We start from the raw sequence: 15,662 nt of genomic DNA, 5'->3' as shown, positions 1-15,662 counted from the left end.
CACAAATTGCAAGATCATGACCTAGGCCGAAGTCGGATGCTCAACCGACTAAGCCATGCAGGCACCCCAAATTTCTTTTAATTTTTTAAATTTATTTTTGAGACAGAGAGAGACAGAGCATGAGCAGGGGAGGGGCAGAGAGAGAAGGAGACACAGACTCCGAAGCAGGCTCCAGGCTCTGAGCTGTCAGCACAGAGCCCAACGCGGGGCTCGAACTCACGGACTGTGAGACCACGGCCTGAGCGGAAGTCGGCTGCCTAACCGACTAAGCCACCCAGGCGCCCCTCTTTGAGTGACAACTTATTGGCAGAAAGGGGTGGGGCCTGTGGCGCCCAGAAGCGGCTTGAACTCTTGAGAGGCGGGCTGGGCCTTAGCCAATGAGCCGAGGGGGTGGAAAAGGAGGTGGGGCTTCTCCTGGCCAATCGGCGGGCGCGCCCTCGTTGCCGCTCTATGCCGCTCCGCCCAGGCTCGCTGGTCCCAGAAGGCGCCGGGTTTCCCAAGATGGCGGCCGACGTGTCCGTTACTCACCGGCCCCCGCTGAGCCCGGAGACTGGGGCCGAGGTTGAAGCCGACGATGTCGCGGAGCGCCGGGCACCCGAAGAAGAACTGCCGCCGCTAGATCCAGAGGAGATCCGGAAACGCCTAGAACATACCGAGCGCCAGTTCCGTAACCGCCGCAAGATACTGATCCGGGGCCTCCCGGGGGACGTGACCAACCAGGTATGGGGGGGGGGGGGGAGCGTGGCGGGAAATACCACCGTGCGCGTGCGCGGGGGGAACCGGGCGACACCAACACTGGGCTCCGTTGAGGGGCGTCGGCGGGAGAGTCCAAGCGCGGGATCTGTGCGGGTTCGGGAGAAACCAAGAGCAGGATGGGGGGGCGGTGATGGAAGGAGAAACCAACTTTGGAGTGAGGGAGGACGTTGCTAGGGGCGACCACGGGCTTGGACGAAACCAAGTTATCTCAGGCGACAGGGAATGGAAGGGGGCGGGCAACTTTGGCCTTGTTGGGAATTGTGAATGGGCTGCTATAGTGGGGCCGTGGAAGTAGAGATGGCAGTTGGTCCTTCCTCTGATTGTGTTTTTCCCCACCCCCTCTACCTTGGGGTGGCGGGACCTCGTATCCAGAAGTTTCAGGGTTGGCTAGAGTAAGCCTTTCCGTAGCACGCGTTTATCGACTCCTCTGAGAGATCCGGAAGTTGTAGTAGTTTCTGGGGTCTTTTCTTCCCCAAAACCCCTGGATTAATTTGGAAAAATAGAGACTCCTGTCCCCAGCTCAAAGACCTGCAGGAAAGGGGGGGCCACTGTTCTTTGCCCCCCCACCTCACACTAATCTGGCCGGAGGTGCCCTTCTTTTGGGGCCTACATGGGGCAGGGCTTCCCAGTGTTCTTTGGACCCAAGGAGATTGCATCTAGTCGGCCCTGCCCTGCCGCGCCGCAGTGGGATGGGTTTCTTCTCCCTGCTGCTGAAAAATCTCTGCTCTCTGACCCACCCGCACATCTGCCACTGACTCTCCGTGCCCGTAGGTAGGCACATGGCTGGTGGAGTCCCAGAAGGGAAGGGGTGTGACTTGGCGACAGACCTAGGTCAGGTGCCACTAAGCATGGTCTAGTTTTTTTCTAGAGCTGGTCCTCCTAGTGCTTACCGTCTCTCCGGTGAGAACACTTTATCTCCTGCGGGGTGCACAGTGTGTCTGGCATTAGCTGGCTCAGAGCTTGCCCTCAACGTTGGTTTGCAAGAAGGCCAGCCCTGTCAGCCCGAGGGAATTGGGAGGCAGGTGAAGCCATGCAGTGTGGGCTTATTAAGCACACAGGGTCCCCAGTCAGGTACCCCTGGGTGGCATTCCCTCTGCTGCCCTGACCAACTGCATGACTTTGGACATGTTCCTTCGCCTCTCTGAGCCTCAGTTTTGTTTTTTTTTTTTCATCTACAAAATGGGCTAATGCGTAATTTGTCCGGTTGTCGGAAAGAGTCAGACTTGCAAACTGAAGTTCATGTGGGTTGAAATTATTTCCCTAAGGGGCATACCGCAGAGCTGGGACTTGAACTCAGACCCAGCTTACTCTTCGGTGTGTTGTGTTAGTTCAAAGCTTGGAGTCTGCAGCTAGGCTCTGCATCCCAACTCTGCCAGGAGTGGCCTCAGTGTCCTTGGACAAGTAACTGCTTTGAGCCTGTTTCCTCCTTTGTAAAACGGGTCTGGTAATTGATCTGCCTTCTTAGCTGGTCCATGTGGAGGTGGCACTGAGTGGCTCCCTTCAGCCCCTGGTGACTCCGTATCCTTTGGCTTCTTTCTCCGCAGGAAGTGCACGACCTGCTCAGCGACTATGAGCTCAAGTACTGTTTTGTGGACAAATACAAAGGGACAGGTTTGTGGGGCGTGTGGGTTGGGCTAGTGGCAGGAGGTGACAGTCCCTAAAGCTGGGAGGGTCCAAGCCCAGTGCTTCCTCTCTTGAACTTCAGGCCCAACATTGTCCCCTAGGTCAGGGCAGGACAGACTGTTGTCCCGGTCTGTCTTTCATCCTGGGTACCCACTGTGGGGCAGCTTTGGTGTTCCTCCCCTGGGCTGCCCGACCTGGGCATTGGGCTCCCCACTTCCCGTGCCCATCCCCCCAGCCAGCCAGTCACCCAGGCCTGTCTGGTCTTCTCCTTCAAGCCCTCCAGAACAGTCGGTGCCCTTCCATCCCTCAGCTTCCTTCCAATCCGTACCTTCTCCATCTCTTCCAAACTGGCAGCTTCCTGCTGGCCTCTCTGCCTCCTTGACTTCAAGCCCCTGCTTGTCCTCCCCCAGTAGTCAGCTCTGATCTAGTTGCAAATCTGATCCAATCTGGTCCTAACCTTGATTATTCTTCTCTCTCCAAAACTCTCCGAGAGCCTTCTCCTGACTCTGCCTTGCAGGGATGTGCCCCAGCCTCACCAGCACCTCGGGCACCCATAAGGTTCCAGGCTTTTCCCTCTCCCAGTGTTTTGTTTTTTTAATGTTTATTTATTTTTGAGAGAGAGAGACAGAGTATGAGTGGGGGAGGGACAGAGAGAGAGGGAGACAGAATCTGAAGCAGGCTCCAGGCTCTGAGCTGTCAACACAGAGCCTGACGAGGGGCTTGAACCCACGGACTGCGAGATCATGACCTGAGCCGAAGTCAGATGCCCAGCTGACCTGAGCCACCCAGGTTCCCCACCCTCTCCCAGTGTTCTTAGCTGCCCCTTCTGCCATCTTCACAGCGCCCTGAACACCACGCCCGTCATGGCACTGTCACCCTGGACCATTGTCACTTTCTCCCTCACCTGCCTCCCACACCGAGTGGTTGGTTCCCTGAGAACAAAGATGGGTCTTGTCAGCCTTGGCACCCCCCCACCCCTTGCATGGGAAGCTCTCTGTGGATGTCTCTGCCTTAAACCTTCCAGGGCCTTTTCTTGCAATCTATAAGATGGGTGAGAAGTAGCTGAGGACAAGTAACCCCTCGAGACTCACCTTGCAGCCTAGAGTAGTTAAGATCTTGGGCCCTGGAGACTAATGGACCTGGGTTCAAGTTCCGGTCTGTCCACACTCTGTGGCCACAGGCCAGTGATGTACCCTCCTGAGCCACAGTTTTCTCACCAGCAGATTGGGCATGACCTGCTTGAATTATTCATGAGGCCAAACACACTAGAATACCTAAAAAGCTTGACACCTAGTAGGTGCTTAGTAAAATATTGACAGGGGCAATGAGTCAGAAGTATTTACTGGGCATCTAATATGGGGATGTGCGAGGCATTGAGGATCCAGAAGTTAAATGACACTTTCATTCATAAAGTCTTCCAACAATGAGTGTTGAATGTCCTGTGCTGGGCACTGGGTACATAGCTGTTAACCAAATGGAGACAGTCTAGTCTGTGAAAAAGGCTGTTATTCAAACCGCTGCAAACGTGGAGGTGAAATGACCATTGGACCAGAAACTGCAGAGCCCTGTGAGAGCACAGAGCTGGGATCTGAAACAGGAACAGTCAGGGTAGGCTTTGTGGGGGAAGTGATGTTTGCAGGCCGACTGTAGGGTGGGTTGGAGTTAACCAGGTGAAGAATCCTGGAGGTCAGTGTTCCACGCTCAGGGAAAAGCCGGTGCAAAGGCCCGAGGCAGAGTGTGCGTGGCACAGTCCAGGAAGTAGCAGCAAGAGGTGGGAGAGGGCCAGCAAGGCCAGTGGGCCAGGCCACGCAGGAGCCACTGGCCCCTGCAGTGAGACACCCCTGGGCACCAGCGTGGCATTATCTGATTATCCTTTTGAAAAGTTCCCTGTGGCTGCTGGGTGGAGAGAGCAAACCAGGAGTGGCAGTGGGGGCTGAGGCTGTGGCGGGTGACAGGGGCCTGGATTTCAGAGGTGTTGGTGGCCTGGAAAGGTGGTGAGGGAGGGGTGCAGAGCAGGGTTCTAGGGTCTGCCTGCCTGGGTTCAAGTCCGGACTCCTTCACTCGGGCAGGAGGCGCTGCTCTGGGCCTCTTTTCTTGCTGGCGAGACGGTGGCGGTCAGGAGTACGTTATTCTTATTTCACGTGAAGACACAGAGACCCCAGAGCCATTCAGGGGCTGGAGCGGAAACCCCGGCCCCAGCGACCACATGCTTAAGCACTCCCGTGTGTCACCTGAGTTAGCAAGTTTTTAGGACCCAGCCAGGCCCGCAGTAGGCGAGCACTGCTGTGGGTTGGGAGCGCGGACGAGGGGCAGGAAGCAGGCCTCACGGAGGCAGGAGACGCCTGTAGCAGTCGTTAAGGCTGGCAACCGTCCCATCGGCTGGTGCCTGAAATGTCCCGGTTGTTGGATACCCCAAAGTCACACGAGGAGGCTTAAAGGGAGGTGGCGGGCGGCCCCGGGGTGAAGGGTCGGCCTCCGCTGACCCCCACCCGCCTCCCCCTCCCGCTGCAGCCTTCGTGACCCTGCTGAACGGGGAGCAGGCCGAGGCTGCCATCAGCGCCTTCCACCAGAGCCGCCTGCGGGAGCGGGAGCTGTCGGTGCAGCTGCAGCCCACGGACGCCCTGCTGTGCGTGGCCAACCTGCCCCCCAGCTTCACCCAGCAGCAGTTCGAGGAGCTGGTGCGGCCCTTCGGCAGCCTGGAGCGCTGCTTTCTGGTCTACAGCGAGCGCACCGGCCACTCCAAGGGCTACGGCTTCGCCGAGTACATGAAGAAGGACTCGGCCGCCCGTGCCAAGTCGGACCTGCTGGGCAAGCCGCTGGGCCCGCGCACCCTCTACGTGCACTGGACAGATGCGGGGCAGCTGACGCCTGTCCTTCTCCACTCCCGCTGCCTCTGTGTTGACCGCCTGCCCCCTGGCTTCAGCGACGTGGATGCCCTGCGTCGGGCGCTGTCGGCGGTCCACACGCCCACCTTCTGCCAGGTGAGCCCTGTGCCCAGTGCAGGGGCCAGCGCACCTCAGAGGGGCCCTTTGAAGTCACCTGCCTTTCCTAATCTCCCGAGTCCCTTTTAGTAAGACAGCGGCAGGGCCACTTTGAATGGGGTTCTTGTTTGAAAAGCCACGTGGTATAGGGGGTGACAGCCCAGCTAGGAGCCAGATGGCTGGGGTTCAAATCCCTGTGAACCCTTTAGTGACTTGCTTAATCTCGGTGGCCTCGGTCCTCCGTATAACACGCAGGTGCGACCACCTTGGTGAAAGCTCAGTGCGAGGCTCGCTTGCCTCTCGCTCTCGTGTTGATCAGGTTTGTCGAGTGCCTGCTGGCTCCCAGGCCTGGCACGAAGGAGGCGGCTCAAGAGAAGCCCACGGTCCATGTAAGCCTTGAGGTCAGGAAGTTGGGTTTGGTTGGATTCCAGCCGTGCTCTGTGGCTCTGGGCAGTCACTCACTCACTCTGAGTCTTGGTTTCCCTCCTCCGTAAGAAAGGAGTCGATACTCACACATCACGTTGGCCAAGTGGTCTCTGGTTCATTCGAGTCACATTTGTCATGCGCTTCTGTGTGTGCGGCACGAGCCCCGGGACAGGCACAGTGTGGGGAGAACGGGCCAGGCCCAGTTCTCAGCCGGCAGATAGTCTCGCCCGCAGACCCCCAGCAGGGACATTCCTTCAGCACCCACCGAGCACATTCCTTGGAATCCCCTCATCCTAATACAGCCCAGAGAAGCAGGTGATATCCCCATTTTCAGGGGGCGCAAAGAATTCGAGCGCCCTGCCGAGGGCTGGACAGCCAGGGCATGGCAGGGCCGGGATCGGAGTGCCGTGGCCTGGCTCCAGAGCCCCAGGCCGGCGTGGTGGAGGCTGGTATATGGCTCTGACCCCGGTTCTGTGGCCACGGGTGCGTCCTGTTTCCCTTGTGTAAAGGGAGTGTTGGGCCTGGGGACCCCGACATCTTAGGAACCCCTCTCCTTGCTCCCTTTGCATTTGGTCATGCTGCTGCTTTCCGTTGGGGATCTGTGTGCTTGTCCCTGGGTAGGCCTCCTGCCGTGTGCTACGCTCTCTGGTGGGGCTCAGGACAGATGACTTAGCTTGACAGCGACATCCTCTCTTGGAGGTAGGACAGCAGGGCCACGACCACCACCAAGTTCTCACTCTGAGCCTCAGGTTCCCCATCCGGAAATGGGGCTGACAGTGTTTTGTGATTGGGTTGTTGTGACTGGCTGTTTGTTCCTTCTTCCACTTACAGTAGGTGTCCTGGTTGAATGGAGGACAGGCCCAGGTGTCAGGCACGTTGCAGTTGGAGCCTTAATCTCCCTAGGTGGGAGCCACGAAGCCTTGGTTGCCCTCTGACCCCTCTATTCATCTGTGAGACAGGGCATGTCATGAGAAGGTGTGCATCTGGGCCTTGGTCAGAGGTGAAGGTGGAGTGCTCAGTTGAGGTGGGCTGATGGCTGGAGCCACCCTGTGCGGGCACTGAGCAGGTGCACACCTAGGGCACGACCTTTCTCTGTCACCGTGGAGCAGCTTCTTGAATCCCCACAACCACCCTTTGAGGTGGGTTCGTTTGCTGGCCCCACCTTGCAGATGAAGAAAACAAGGCCCGCGGATGGGCATGTGCAATGATATGCCTGCCAGTAAGGTGGGCTGGGAGTCAAGGTCAGTCAGCTGACCCCGGGGGGTGCGGGGAGTCCACATTCTTAAGGTGGTCACCCTCACCTCCCAGGAAGGCTGGATGCTGAGCTGGGAGTTTGCTGTCCTGCTGGGGAGTGTCATTTTCAACATAACTGAGATGTCGAAAGGAAATCCCGTAGCTCACAGGCCAATTTACATCACATCTGATATGCTGATGCCATAGACATGAATAGAGCGCGTATCGTAAGACCTTGGGTGTTGTAAGAAGCCTTTCCGGTTTTATTTTTTTTTTGTGAATGGGCAGTCCAGTCTTGTTTTGAAACTCAGCACGTCCAGAGAGGTCACTGGCAAAGGCTCCCTCCGGCCCCACAGCGCCTTTGCCTGCAGCCCCTGCTCAAACCAGTTTGTTGTGTCTCCTTCCAGGGTGATTTTATCACGCATTTCAAGCAGATGTTCATATGCCTTTGCGTTCCCCTTTCCCTGACCCAGATACTGCCATGGCTGCTTTGGTTTGGTTCTTACACGCTTTCTTGGACACATTTTCGTGTTTAGGCATGAGAGCTTTCTCATTCCTGTTGAGGCTGCGATATTTTCCATTTCGTGGGTTCTGCCGTCCTCTGTGGATGGACGTTGTCTTGGTTCCAAACCACACTGTGCATCACTGGGGACCAGGAGGAGCATTGTTGGCTCTTTTTTTTAATGTTTACTTATTTTTGAGAGAGAGAGAGAGAGAGAGAGAGAGCATGAGCAGCAGAGGGGCAGAGAGAGAGAGGGAGACACAGAATCCAGAGCAGGCCCCAGGCTCTGAGCTGTCAGCACACAGCCCGACGCGGGGCTCGAACCCACAAACCGGGAGATCATGACCTGAGCCGAAATCGGACACTTAACCGACTGAGCCATCCAGGGACCCCAGCACCATTGGTTCTTAAATATCTTTTTTTTTTTTTAATTATTATTTTTTTTATGTTTCTTCATTTTTGAGAGAGAGAGACAGAGCATGAGCAGGAGAGGGGTTGAAAGAGAGAGGGAGACACAGAATCTGAAGCAAGCTCCAGGCTCCCAGCTGTCAGCACAGAGCCCGACGTGGGGCTCAAACTCATGAACCGTGAGATCATAACCTAAGCTGAAACCAAGAGTAGGACGCTTAACTGACTGAGCCCCCCAGGCGCCCTGAGCATCATTGGTTCTTGAGACCGCCATAGCCACAGTGAGGCGGGTAGTCTCCTTAAGGACATCAGCCTGGCCTCATCTGATGCCGGCTCCAGCTCTGTGGCCTGAGCAAAAGGACTGCCCTTCTCTGAGCCTCAGTTTCCTCACCTGCTAAGTGGGCATGCTGACGGTGCCTGCCTCTGCGATGTGGTGAAACAGCTCCTGCAGCACCCAGCCCATGGGCGTGCAAGGTCCCACTGGGTGTCCTTCCAGTATCTGCTTGCTCTGGGACACCACCAGCCCATAATTCCGGCACCCACAATGCCCTGAAAACCCAGAGGTTTGCTCCCTGAGTTGGTGACGGGCTCTGATCTGACCAGACCTGACAAGGGGCCGTCTGTGACCTTTATCTTTGTGCCTTGCTGCAGAGTTATCTGTGTGTCTGATTCATGGGAGCCTCGACCCCACTGGGGGAGCTGACACGTGATACACAGCGCGGGCCGCATCCTCCTTTCTCCCAAACAGCGTTGATCCTGGAACACATCTGGCCCCAGGGTCTGGATCGGGGGTGGTGGGCCTGAAGTACCAAAGGGCCGCCGTCAAGGGAGGTGGAGGGGCCTCCCTCCCTCCCGGCCCTGCCAGCCTGGAACCCGAGCTTGGAGCCACCTGCCTCACCCCCAGGCTGTGTGTCCTTCCCGGTCCGGGCTGCCGTGTCTTCAGCCTGAGGCTTGTGGTTGAGCAGCGCTTCACAGCCACCCACCTCGTCTCCTGCCAGCGCGTCCTCTTCCCAGCTCTATAACCCGAGCGTGCCATCCTGCCTCCCTGAGGCTGCCTGTGCTTGGCAGCCCCCATCAGGGCCCCCAAGTGGCGCTGACGAGAGGCCCAGGGGGCTTGACCCATGCGAGGCCAGGTCCCAGCTTTGCCCTCCCACCAGCTGTGTGACCTTGGGCACGTCGACCTATTTGAACCTCAGTTGTCTCCTCTGAAAAGTGGGTAGGGTGCGGCCTCCTAGGGCCGTTGAGAAGATTCCATGAGCCAGTGCAGGAACAGGGTTCGGAAGAGGGTAGGACCAAGAACCCACCCCCTCTGGGGAGTTTGCTGTCATGATCCGGGTCTGGTCGCTGTGGTCACTCCGTGTGAGGGTGGCCACTGTCACTCGGGTGCTCACGTCTGCCTCCCCCTGCCCCACGCCCCCACCAGCTGGCATATGGGCAGGATGGGCAGCTGAAGGGCTTCGCTGTGCTGGAGTACGAGACGGCAGAGATGGCTGAAGAGGCGCAGCAGCGGGCGGACGGCCTGGCGCTGGGGGGCAGCCACCTGCGAGTCTCCTTCTGTGCCCCGGGGCCCCCTGGCCGCAGCATGCTGGCTGCGCTCATCGCCGCCCAGGCCACGGTGAGTGTGTGCCTGGGACGGGTGCCCCGGGGGGGGGGGGGGGGCGGAACCGGGGGGCGAGCCCTCCTCTCTGGGAAAGTCAGGGTGCCAGCTGGGCTCTGGGGGTGAGAGGGAGGGGCGAGCCGGCCTCCCCGTGGCCAGGTGGCGCCCTGAGCCGCTCTTCTGTTTCTCTCTGCAGGCCCTCAACCGGGGCAAAGGGCTCCTGCCCGAGCCCAACATCCTGCAGCTGCTCAACAACCTGGGGCCCTCCGCCTCCCTCCAGCTGCTGCTGAACCCCCTGCTCCATGGCAACGCGGGGGGCAAGCAGGGTAAGGTGGGGCCGGGCAGAGTGGCGGCCGCGGTCCCCATCGCGCTCAGAACCCCAGCCTCCCCAGACCGTTTCCCATCTGAGCTATAAGGGACTTAAACCCACGAGCAGGGGCTGGGGTGGGTGGCAGTCACCAGGGTGAACTGGTGCCCTGAGCCCCTCACTGGGGCGAGTGAGGCAGGGTGGTGGGAAGGGGCCGGCCCTCCCCACAGCAGACTCCCTTTCCTGGGCCCCTTTTTTGGGCACGTCAGTTGCTTTCTGGGAGCTTCGGGCCCGGGGTTGCGCCTAACTGGGGCAAAGGCTTCCATCCGTGGTCCGCTCTTCACTTCCCGGTCTCCCCCAGGCCTGTTGGGCGCACCTCCAGCCGTGCCGCTCCTCAGCGGGCCGGCCCTGTCCACGGCACTGCTGCAGCTCGCCCTGAAGACCCAGGGTCAGAAGGTAAGTGCGAGCCCGGCCCGGGGCCCCCAGGACCTCCTCGTCCGCACGGACTCCCCAGCCCTTCGTTTCTCCACCTCACGCCCTTCTCGCATCTGCCGGGGGGGCTTGCCGTCGCCGGGGTGATGGGACATCTGGTCGTGTCTGTGGGGCTCAGTACGTGGCCTGGTCTGTCGCAGGCGCTCGGGACTCAGGAAGGGACTCAGTCTAGGGAGGGAAAGTCCAGGCCTCGCGGGGGAGGAGTGCGGTCTCTCGCTCCCACCTCCTCAGCGCGCATACAGGGAGACCCGTACAGACCAAGGCACACACAGATAGGTATACCGCGCATAGAAATACATACGCCACGTCACCACTCTCGGTGCACGTACGCGGAGACCCGTACACGGGAGGCATGCGCACACGCCTGCAAGCAGACCCGCCGCACACGGACACACGTGCCGCTGACCTGTCTGTCAGGGCCACGTCGGTGACACGGGTGTGTCTGACAGTAACTGACGAGATTAGGGAATTAGGGGCTCACCCTTGCGTGGCTGGTACACACACTGTGTTGGACACTGTGCTTCCGTAATAATCAGGGGGGCTGGGTGTGGGCAGTGTGCCTAGGAAGGACTGTCGTGTGTGGGGTGACAGGCCCTGACGCGTTGAGCATATGGTGCACGCCCCCTGGGGCTCCCCGGGGTCTCAGATGGGCCCTGGCAGACAGGAGGCCCTCCATCCCCATGGGACAGCTGGATGGGTGATGGCTGAGATGTCGCAGACACTGGGGGACGCTGTGCGCGTCTGCCCGTGACCGGCCGTGGCCTGCACTCTGGGTGTGCTGGGTGTTGTGACTGTTGAGACCCTGGGTGCCACCTGTCTGCTGCCCGGGCCACCCTGGCCCATCTCCAGCTGATTGTGCTCTGTCTCCAGAAGCCTGGGATCCTGGGAGACTCTCCCCTGGGCACCCTTCAGCCTGGGGCCCAGCCGGCCAACCCCCTCCTCGGGGAGCTGTCTGCAGGTAACACAGACCCCCGCCTCTCCTCATCTTTCTGGGCCCCTTCCCACTTTCTCTTCCTGAGGCCCCTGTCTTCACTGGGCCTGGGAAAATGACCTACTGTCTCTGGGTCTCAATAGTCCCATCCGTCCGTTGGGCCCCCACCTCCCAGGGTGGCCGTGAGCATCCTGGGAGTTGATGTATTCAGAGGGGTCTGTTCATTGCCCAGCACGTACCTGCTGATCCTTGTCCAAGCGCAGGGCCCCGGGAAGACAGGTCTAGTGTGGTTGGACACCAACACCTCCTTCTCTCTGTAGGGGGGGCCCTGCCCTCGGAGCTGCCACCCCGGCGAGGGAAGCCACCACCTCTGCTGCCACCACTGCTTGGCCCCTCTGGGGGTGACCGGGAAGCCATAGGCCTGGGTCCCCCAGCAGCCCAGCTCACTCCACCCCCTGCCCCGGTGGGCCTCCGAGGCACTGGCCTTAGAAGCCTCCAGAAAGACAGTGGGCCTCTGCCACCGCCCCCCGGGGTAAGGCTCCTCCCCACATCCAGTACCATTCCAGCCTCCCCCCCCCCCCCCCCCCCCCGCAAGGTGCCGCCTGCCAGGGGCCCTCACGAACCCAGCCCTCCTGCTACAGGTCTCGCTGCTGGGGGAACCCCCAAAGGACTTCCGGATCCCCCTGAATCCCTACCTGAACCTACACAGCCTACTCCCAGCCAGCAACCTGGCGGGTAAGGAGGCTCGGGGCTGGGGAGGCACAGGGAGAAGCCGCCGCCCAGCTGAGGGCCACCTGCCTCACCCCCCAGCCCCCGGAGGCGGTGGCGGAGGTGGTGGCAGCAGCAAAGCCTTCCAGCTCAAGTCCCGCCTGCTCAGCCCTCTCGCCAGCTCCCGCCTGCCCCCCGAACCAGGGCTGCCCGACAGCTATGGTTTCGACTACCCCTCGGTGAGTACCCAGCTCCCATGTGGTCCGCCCTCCCGAGGGCCGCTGCCGTGGCCCCTTGTCCCCTTGATAGCAAGTCATTCTCCAAACGAGTATTTCGCTAATACTGACTGCCCGGCGAGCACAAGGGAGACAGAGAAGAATGTGCCAGACACTGTCCCTGCCCTGAGTCTCCTGTCTGTTTGTCTCTGCCCATCAGACCTGGCTCCTGTCTGTCTTTTTCTCCCCAGAGACTTTAGGCTGCGCTTCCCCTTGGAGACCAGGATCAGTGTCTTGTCGGTCTCTGTCCTGCTCTCCCGTCCTTGATTCCTGTCTCTGTCACTGGAGAGCTGCTCCTTCTATGATTCCAACCTCCTCTAGCTCAGACGTTGCAGCCTGGCCACCTGTGTAACCCCTGTGTTACGTTACGTTTGGTCCACGTTGGGTTTTAAAAAATTTAACAGCTGAAATAAACGTCACTGCTGACATGTAGAAGAGTTCACACAACCCGGATCCCTCGCCGGCCTTGAAGAACTCCGAACACCTAGGTCCATGGGAGCCACGTGCCTTCCCGGCAGCCATCTCTGGGGCCAGGGTGTCACCACTCCTGGCAGTGGGGCACGCTTTCTGTCTCACTGCAGCTGCCCCACCTGCAGTGGGAAGTTGCCCCCACACAGTAGAGCGTGCCCCCTCTTGGCGGGGGTACTTCCCCAGTAACAGCTGTGCTGTGGGATTCAGCCAGGGGTGAGGTTGGTGCAGACTCCAACCCAGCATGCTTCTCCCACTTTCATTCAGGACGTGGGACCTCGGCGGCTCTTCTCCCACCCACGGGAGCCAGCTCTAGGGCCCCACGGACCCAGCCGACACAAAGTAAGAGCTGCCCTGTCCATCTCCCCTCCTGGGTGTATCAGTTAGCCTGTGCTGCCTAACAAGCGGTCCCACCACTTTGTGGCTTAGAACAGCAAACATTTTTTCTCACCATTCTTCCTGATGTGTGTATGTGTGTGTGTGTGGGGGGGGGGGGGTCTCTGCAGTCACATGACGTGACAGTCACATGACAGCACAGCTGGGGCTCAGCAGTCTGCAGTGGTTTTAGCCACATACCTTGCAGCAGAGGCCTCAGCTGCAGCGATTTATCTGCTGCATGTGGCGCCCATCCTCCAGCAGGCCACCCTGTGATGCTGTCCTGTGTGTGGTGGTGGTCCCAGGGTTCCCAAGAGGAAGGGAGGTTCCCAGAGGCAGGCCCCTCTGCCTTTACAGTCATGCTACCCTCCTGTTGGCCAAAGCTAGTCACGGGACAAAGCCCAGTGTCATTTGGGAGGGTCTGCAAAAGGGGTTGGATTCTTCAATAATCTGTCTCACTCAGCCCGGCCCCCTCTCTGCAGATGTCACCCCCGCCCAGTGGTTTTGGTGAACGGAGCGGCGGGGGCGGCGGGGGGCCCCTCTCCCACTTCTATTCGGGCTCGCCCACTTCCTACTTCACCAGTGGCCTGCAGGCTGGCCTCAAGCAGAGCCACCTTAACAAGGTGAGGAGCCTCCCCAGCTGAGGACAGGTCCCCAGGGACAGGCAGGATGCGGGAGGCCCTGTGACCCTTGGTGCCTGGGCCGAGCCTGGGGTGGTGACAGAGCAGGGGTCAGCTTTGCTCAGGGCCGGCCTGAAACAGGCTGCGCTCCCCACACCTGTGTGGCTCGCACCTGGTATTGCCCAGCCTTCCTGGCCTCCTTTTACTCCCTCTCCGGTAGCCCATGGTGTGGGTGATGTTAGCCCCGGTTGACAGATGAAGAAACCGGCTCAGAGGAGAGAAGTAATCTTCCCCGCTCCCCCCCCCCCGTCTCCTAGCTAATGAGTGGCAGAGGCAGGATTTGAGCCCGAAACCCCTTGCCTTCGCCCTGGGGGCTGCTTCCTCTCCCACTCCATCTCTCTCCCATGTCTCCCAGGCGGTCGGCTCCTCTCCACTGGGCTCTGGAGAAGGGCTCCTGGGCCTCGGCCCTGGGCCCAACGGCCACAGCCACCTGTTGAAGGTATGGAGCTGGGGAGGGGCAGTGGGAGCACGCGGGGCTGGGAGCGGTGGCCCCCAGATGGCCCCTGACGGGCCACTCCCTCCCCTCTGTCTCTAGACTCCGCTGGGTGGCCAGAAACGCAGCTTTGCCCACCTGCTGCCCTCGCCCGAGCCCAGTCCAGAAGGCAGCTACGTCGGCCAGCACTCCCAGGGCCTCGGCGGCCACTACGCAGACTCCTACCTGAAGCGCAAGAGGATTTTCTAAGGGGCCGGCGCCAGATGCTCAAGGGCCTGCACCGAATTGCTTTTGGGTTTTCTGGTGTTCTGTTTGTGTTTCCCTCTCCCCCTTTCAGTAATAGAAAAATCTCTGAAAGACTTTGTTGACCAACCAGCCGGAACCCAAGGAGTGTGGGGGAGTCTGGGGGCCAGCTCCCGGCACGAAAACTCTACAGCCTTAAGAGAGAGGGGCCCTGGCCAGCTCTCTTTCCCCTCCCCTGTATCCGCCTGTGTCTGTCTCTCTGGGAGTCCTCTCCTGCCTCGTCACTCCTGTATCTTGGCCTTTCGAGTGCCTTGGAGGTTCCCCTGGCCTCCCGTGAGGATCAGAGACTGTCCCCCCTTTTTTAACTTTGACGATTGACTTTTGTTTCCTTTTCTAATTTGTATTATTTTTTAAACAATCCAGGACGACCCCCAGCTCTGATTCCTTCAAGGTCCAGCCTGTCTGGGCCTTCATTCCACACTTTCGGTTTGAAATGGCTCAGCCCTTTTCCTGTCCTGTCTGCTGCAGGCATGGATGTGCCCTGCCCCTGCCCACCCACTCTGGCCTGTATTCCAGCTCGGGGTCCCCAGCCTCCTGCCACAGTTCCCTCACCTTCTGATGCCTTAAAGCCGGGTCCCAGGCCCTGTGGTCAGAGCCTCTTAGATGCCGAGCTCCGGAAGCTTGACTCAGGACCAAATGGCTCTGGCCTGGGGATTGGGCCCCTCTACCCAGAGTCCCCACTCTGGGGACAGTAAAAGGCCAAAGCCTTGGTTTTGGCAAACCAACTCATCATCCCTCCTGCCCAGGCCTAGGTGCAGAGACGGGTTTTCTCTGCCAGCTCAAACCAGTCCTGCTGTCAGTCTGTGGGAGTGGGGTATTGTGCATCTCACTGAGCCTCTGCTGTCTCCCCCACCCCAACCCCCCATGTTGAAGACGAGCTCCACCTCTCCATCCCCAGGCTAGATCACCTGGAGCTGGCCTCCTGTGGGCCCAGTGGGAGTCCAGCAACTTCAGGCGGATAAGCTCTGCCCTTGCCCAGCAGCAGGACCTTTGGGCCTGAGGAGAGCCTGGGCCCCTCCCCCTGGCCGGCTGGGCCACCAGCTTCTCTCCCCGGACTCTTGGGGGGGTCCACATCCACTCCAGGGGGGTGTCGTCTCCCCAGTCCTCTCTCACAGACTTTCCTTTGCTGAATTAAAGTTTGTAAGTAAATGGTTTTAAAGAAAG

At 59.6% G+C, this 15,662-nt stretch overlaps 1 protein-coding gene across 2 annotated transcripts; it reads left to right on the top strand.

Moving 5' to 3' along the window:
* The first annotated feature begins 404 nt into the window (after positions 1–404).
* RAVER1 (ribonucleoprotein, PTB binding 1) lies at positions 405–15,661 on the top strand. 2 transcript variants are annotated; one of them, XM_045491857.1, is made up of 14 exons: positions 463–720; positions 2,301–2,367; positions 4,891–5,360; positions 9,353–9,544; positions 9,723–9,852; positions 10,195–10,289; positions 11,196–11,283; positions 11,577–11,788; positions 11,898–11,991; positions 12,067–12,203; positions 12,975–13,049; positions 13,565–13,705; positions 14,118–14,201; positions 14,298–15,661. In XM_045491857.1, the coding sequence occupies exons 1-14, from the start codon at positions 502–504 to the stop codon at positions 14,442–14,444; spliced, it is 2,151 nt and encodes a 716-aa protein (XP_045347813.1). In that variant the 5' UTR covers positions 463–501; the 3' UTR covers positions 14,445–15,661. The 2 variants fall into 2 exon arrangements, with proteins under 2 accessions (XP_045347812.1, XP_045347813.1); XM_045491856.1 differs by having other exon boundaries at positions 405–720; positions 11,898–12,203.
* Position 15,662: the final 1 nt, after the last annotated feature.

The sequence above is a fragment of the Leopardus geoffroyi genome, chromosome A2, assembly GCF_018350155.1.
Source record: "Leopardus geoffroyi isolate Oge1 chromosome A2, O.geoffroyi_Oge1_pat1.0, whole genome shotgun sequence".
NCBI lineage: Eukaryota > Metazoa > Chordata > Mammalia > Carnivora > Felidae > Leopardus > Leopardus geoffroyi.
Note: the sequence above shows the minus strand (reverse complement) of the source record. Positions and strands in the feature narration are given on the sequence as shown.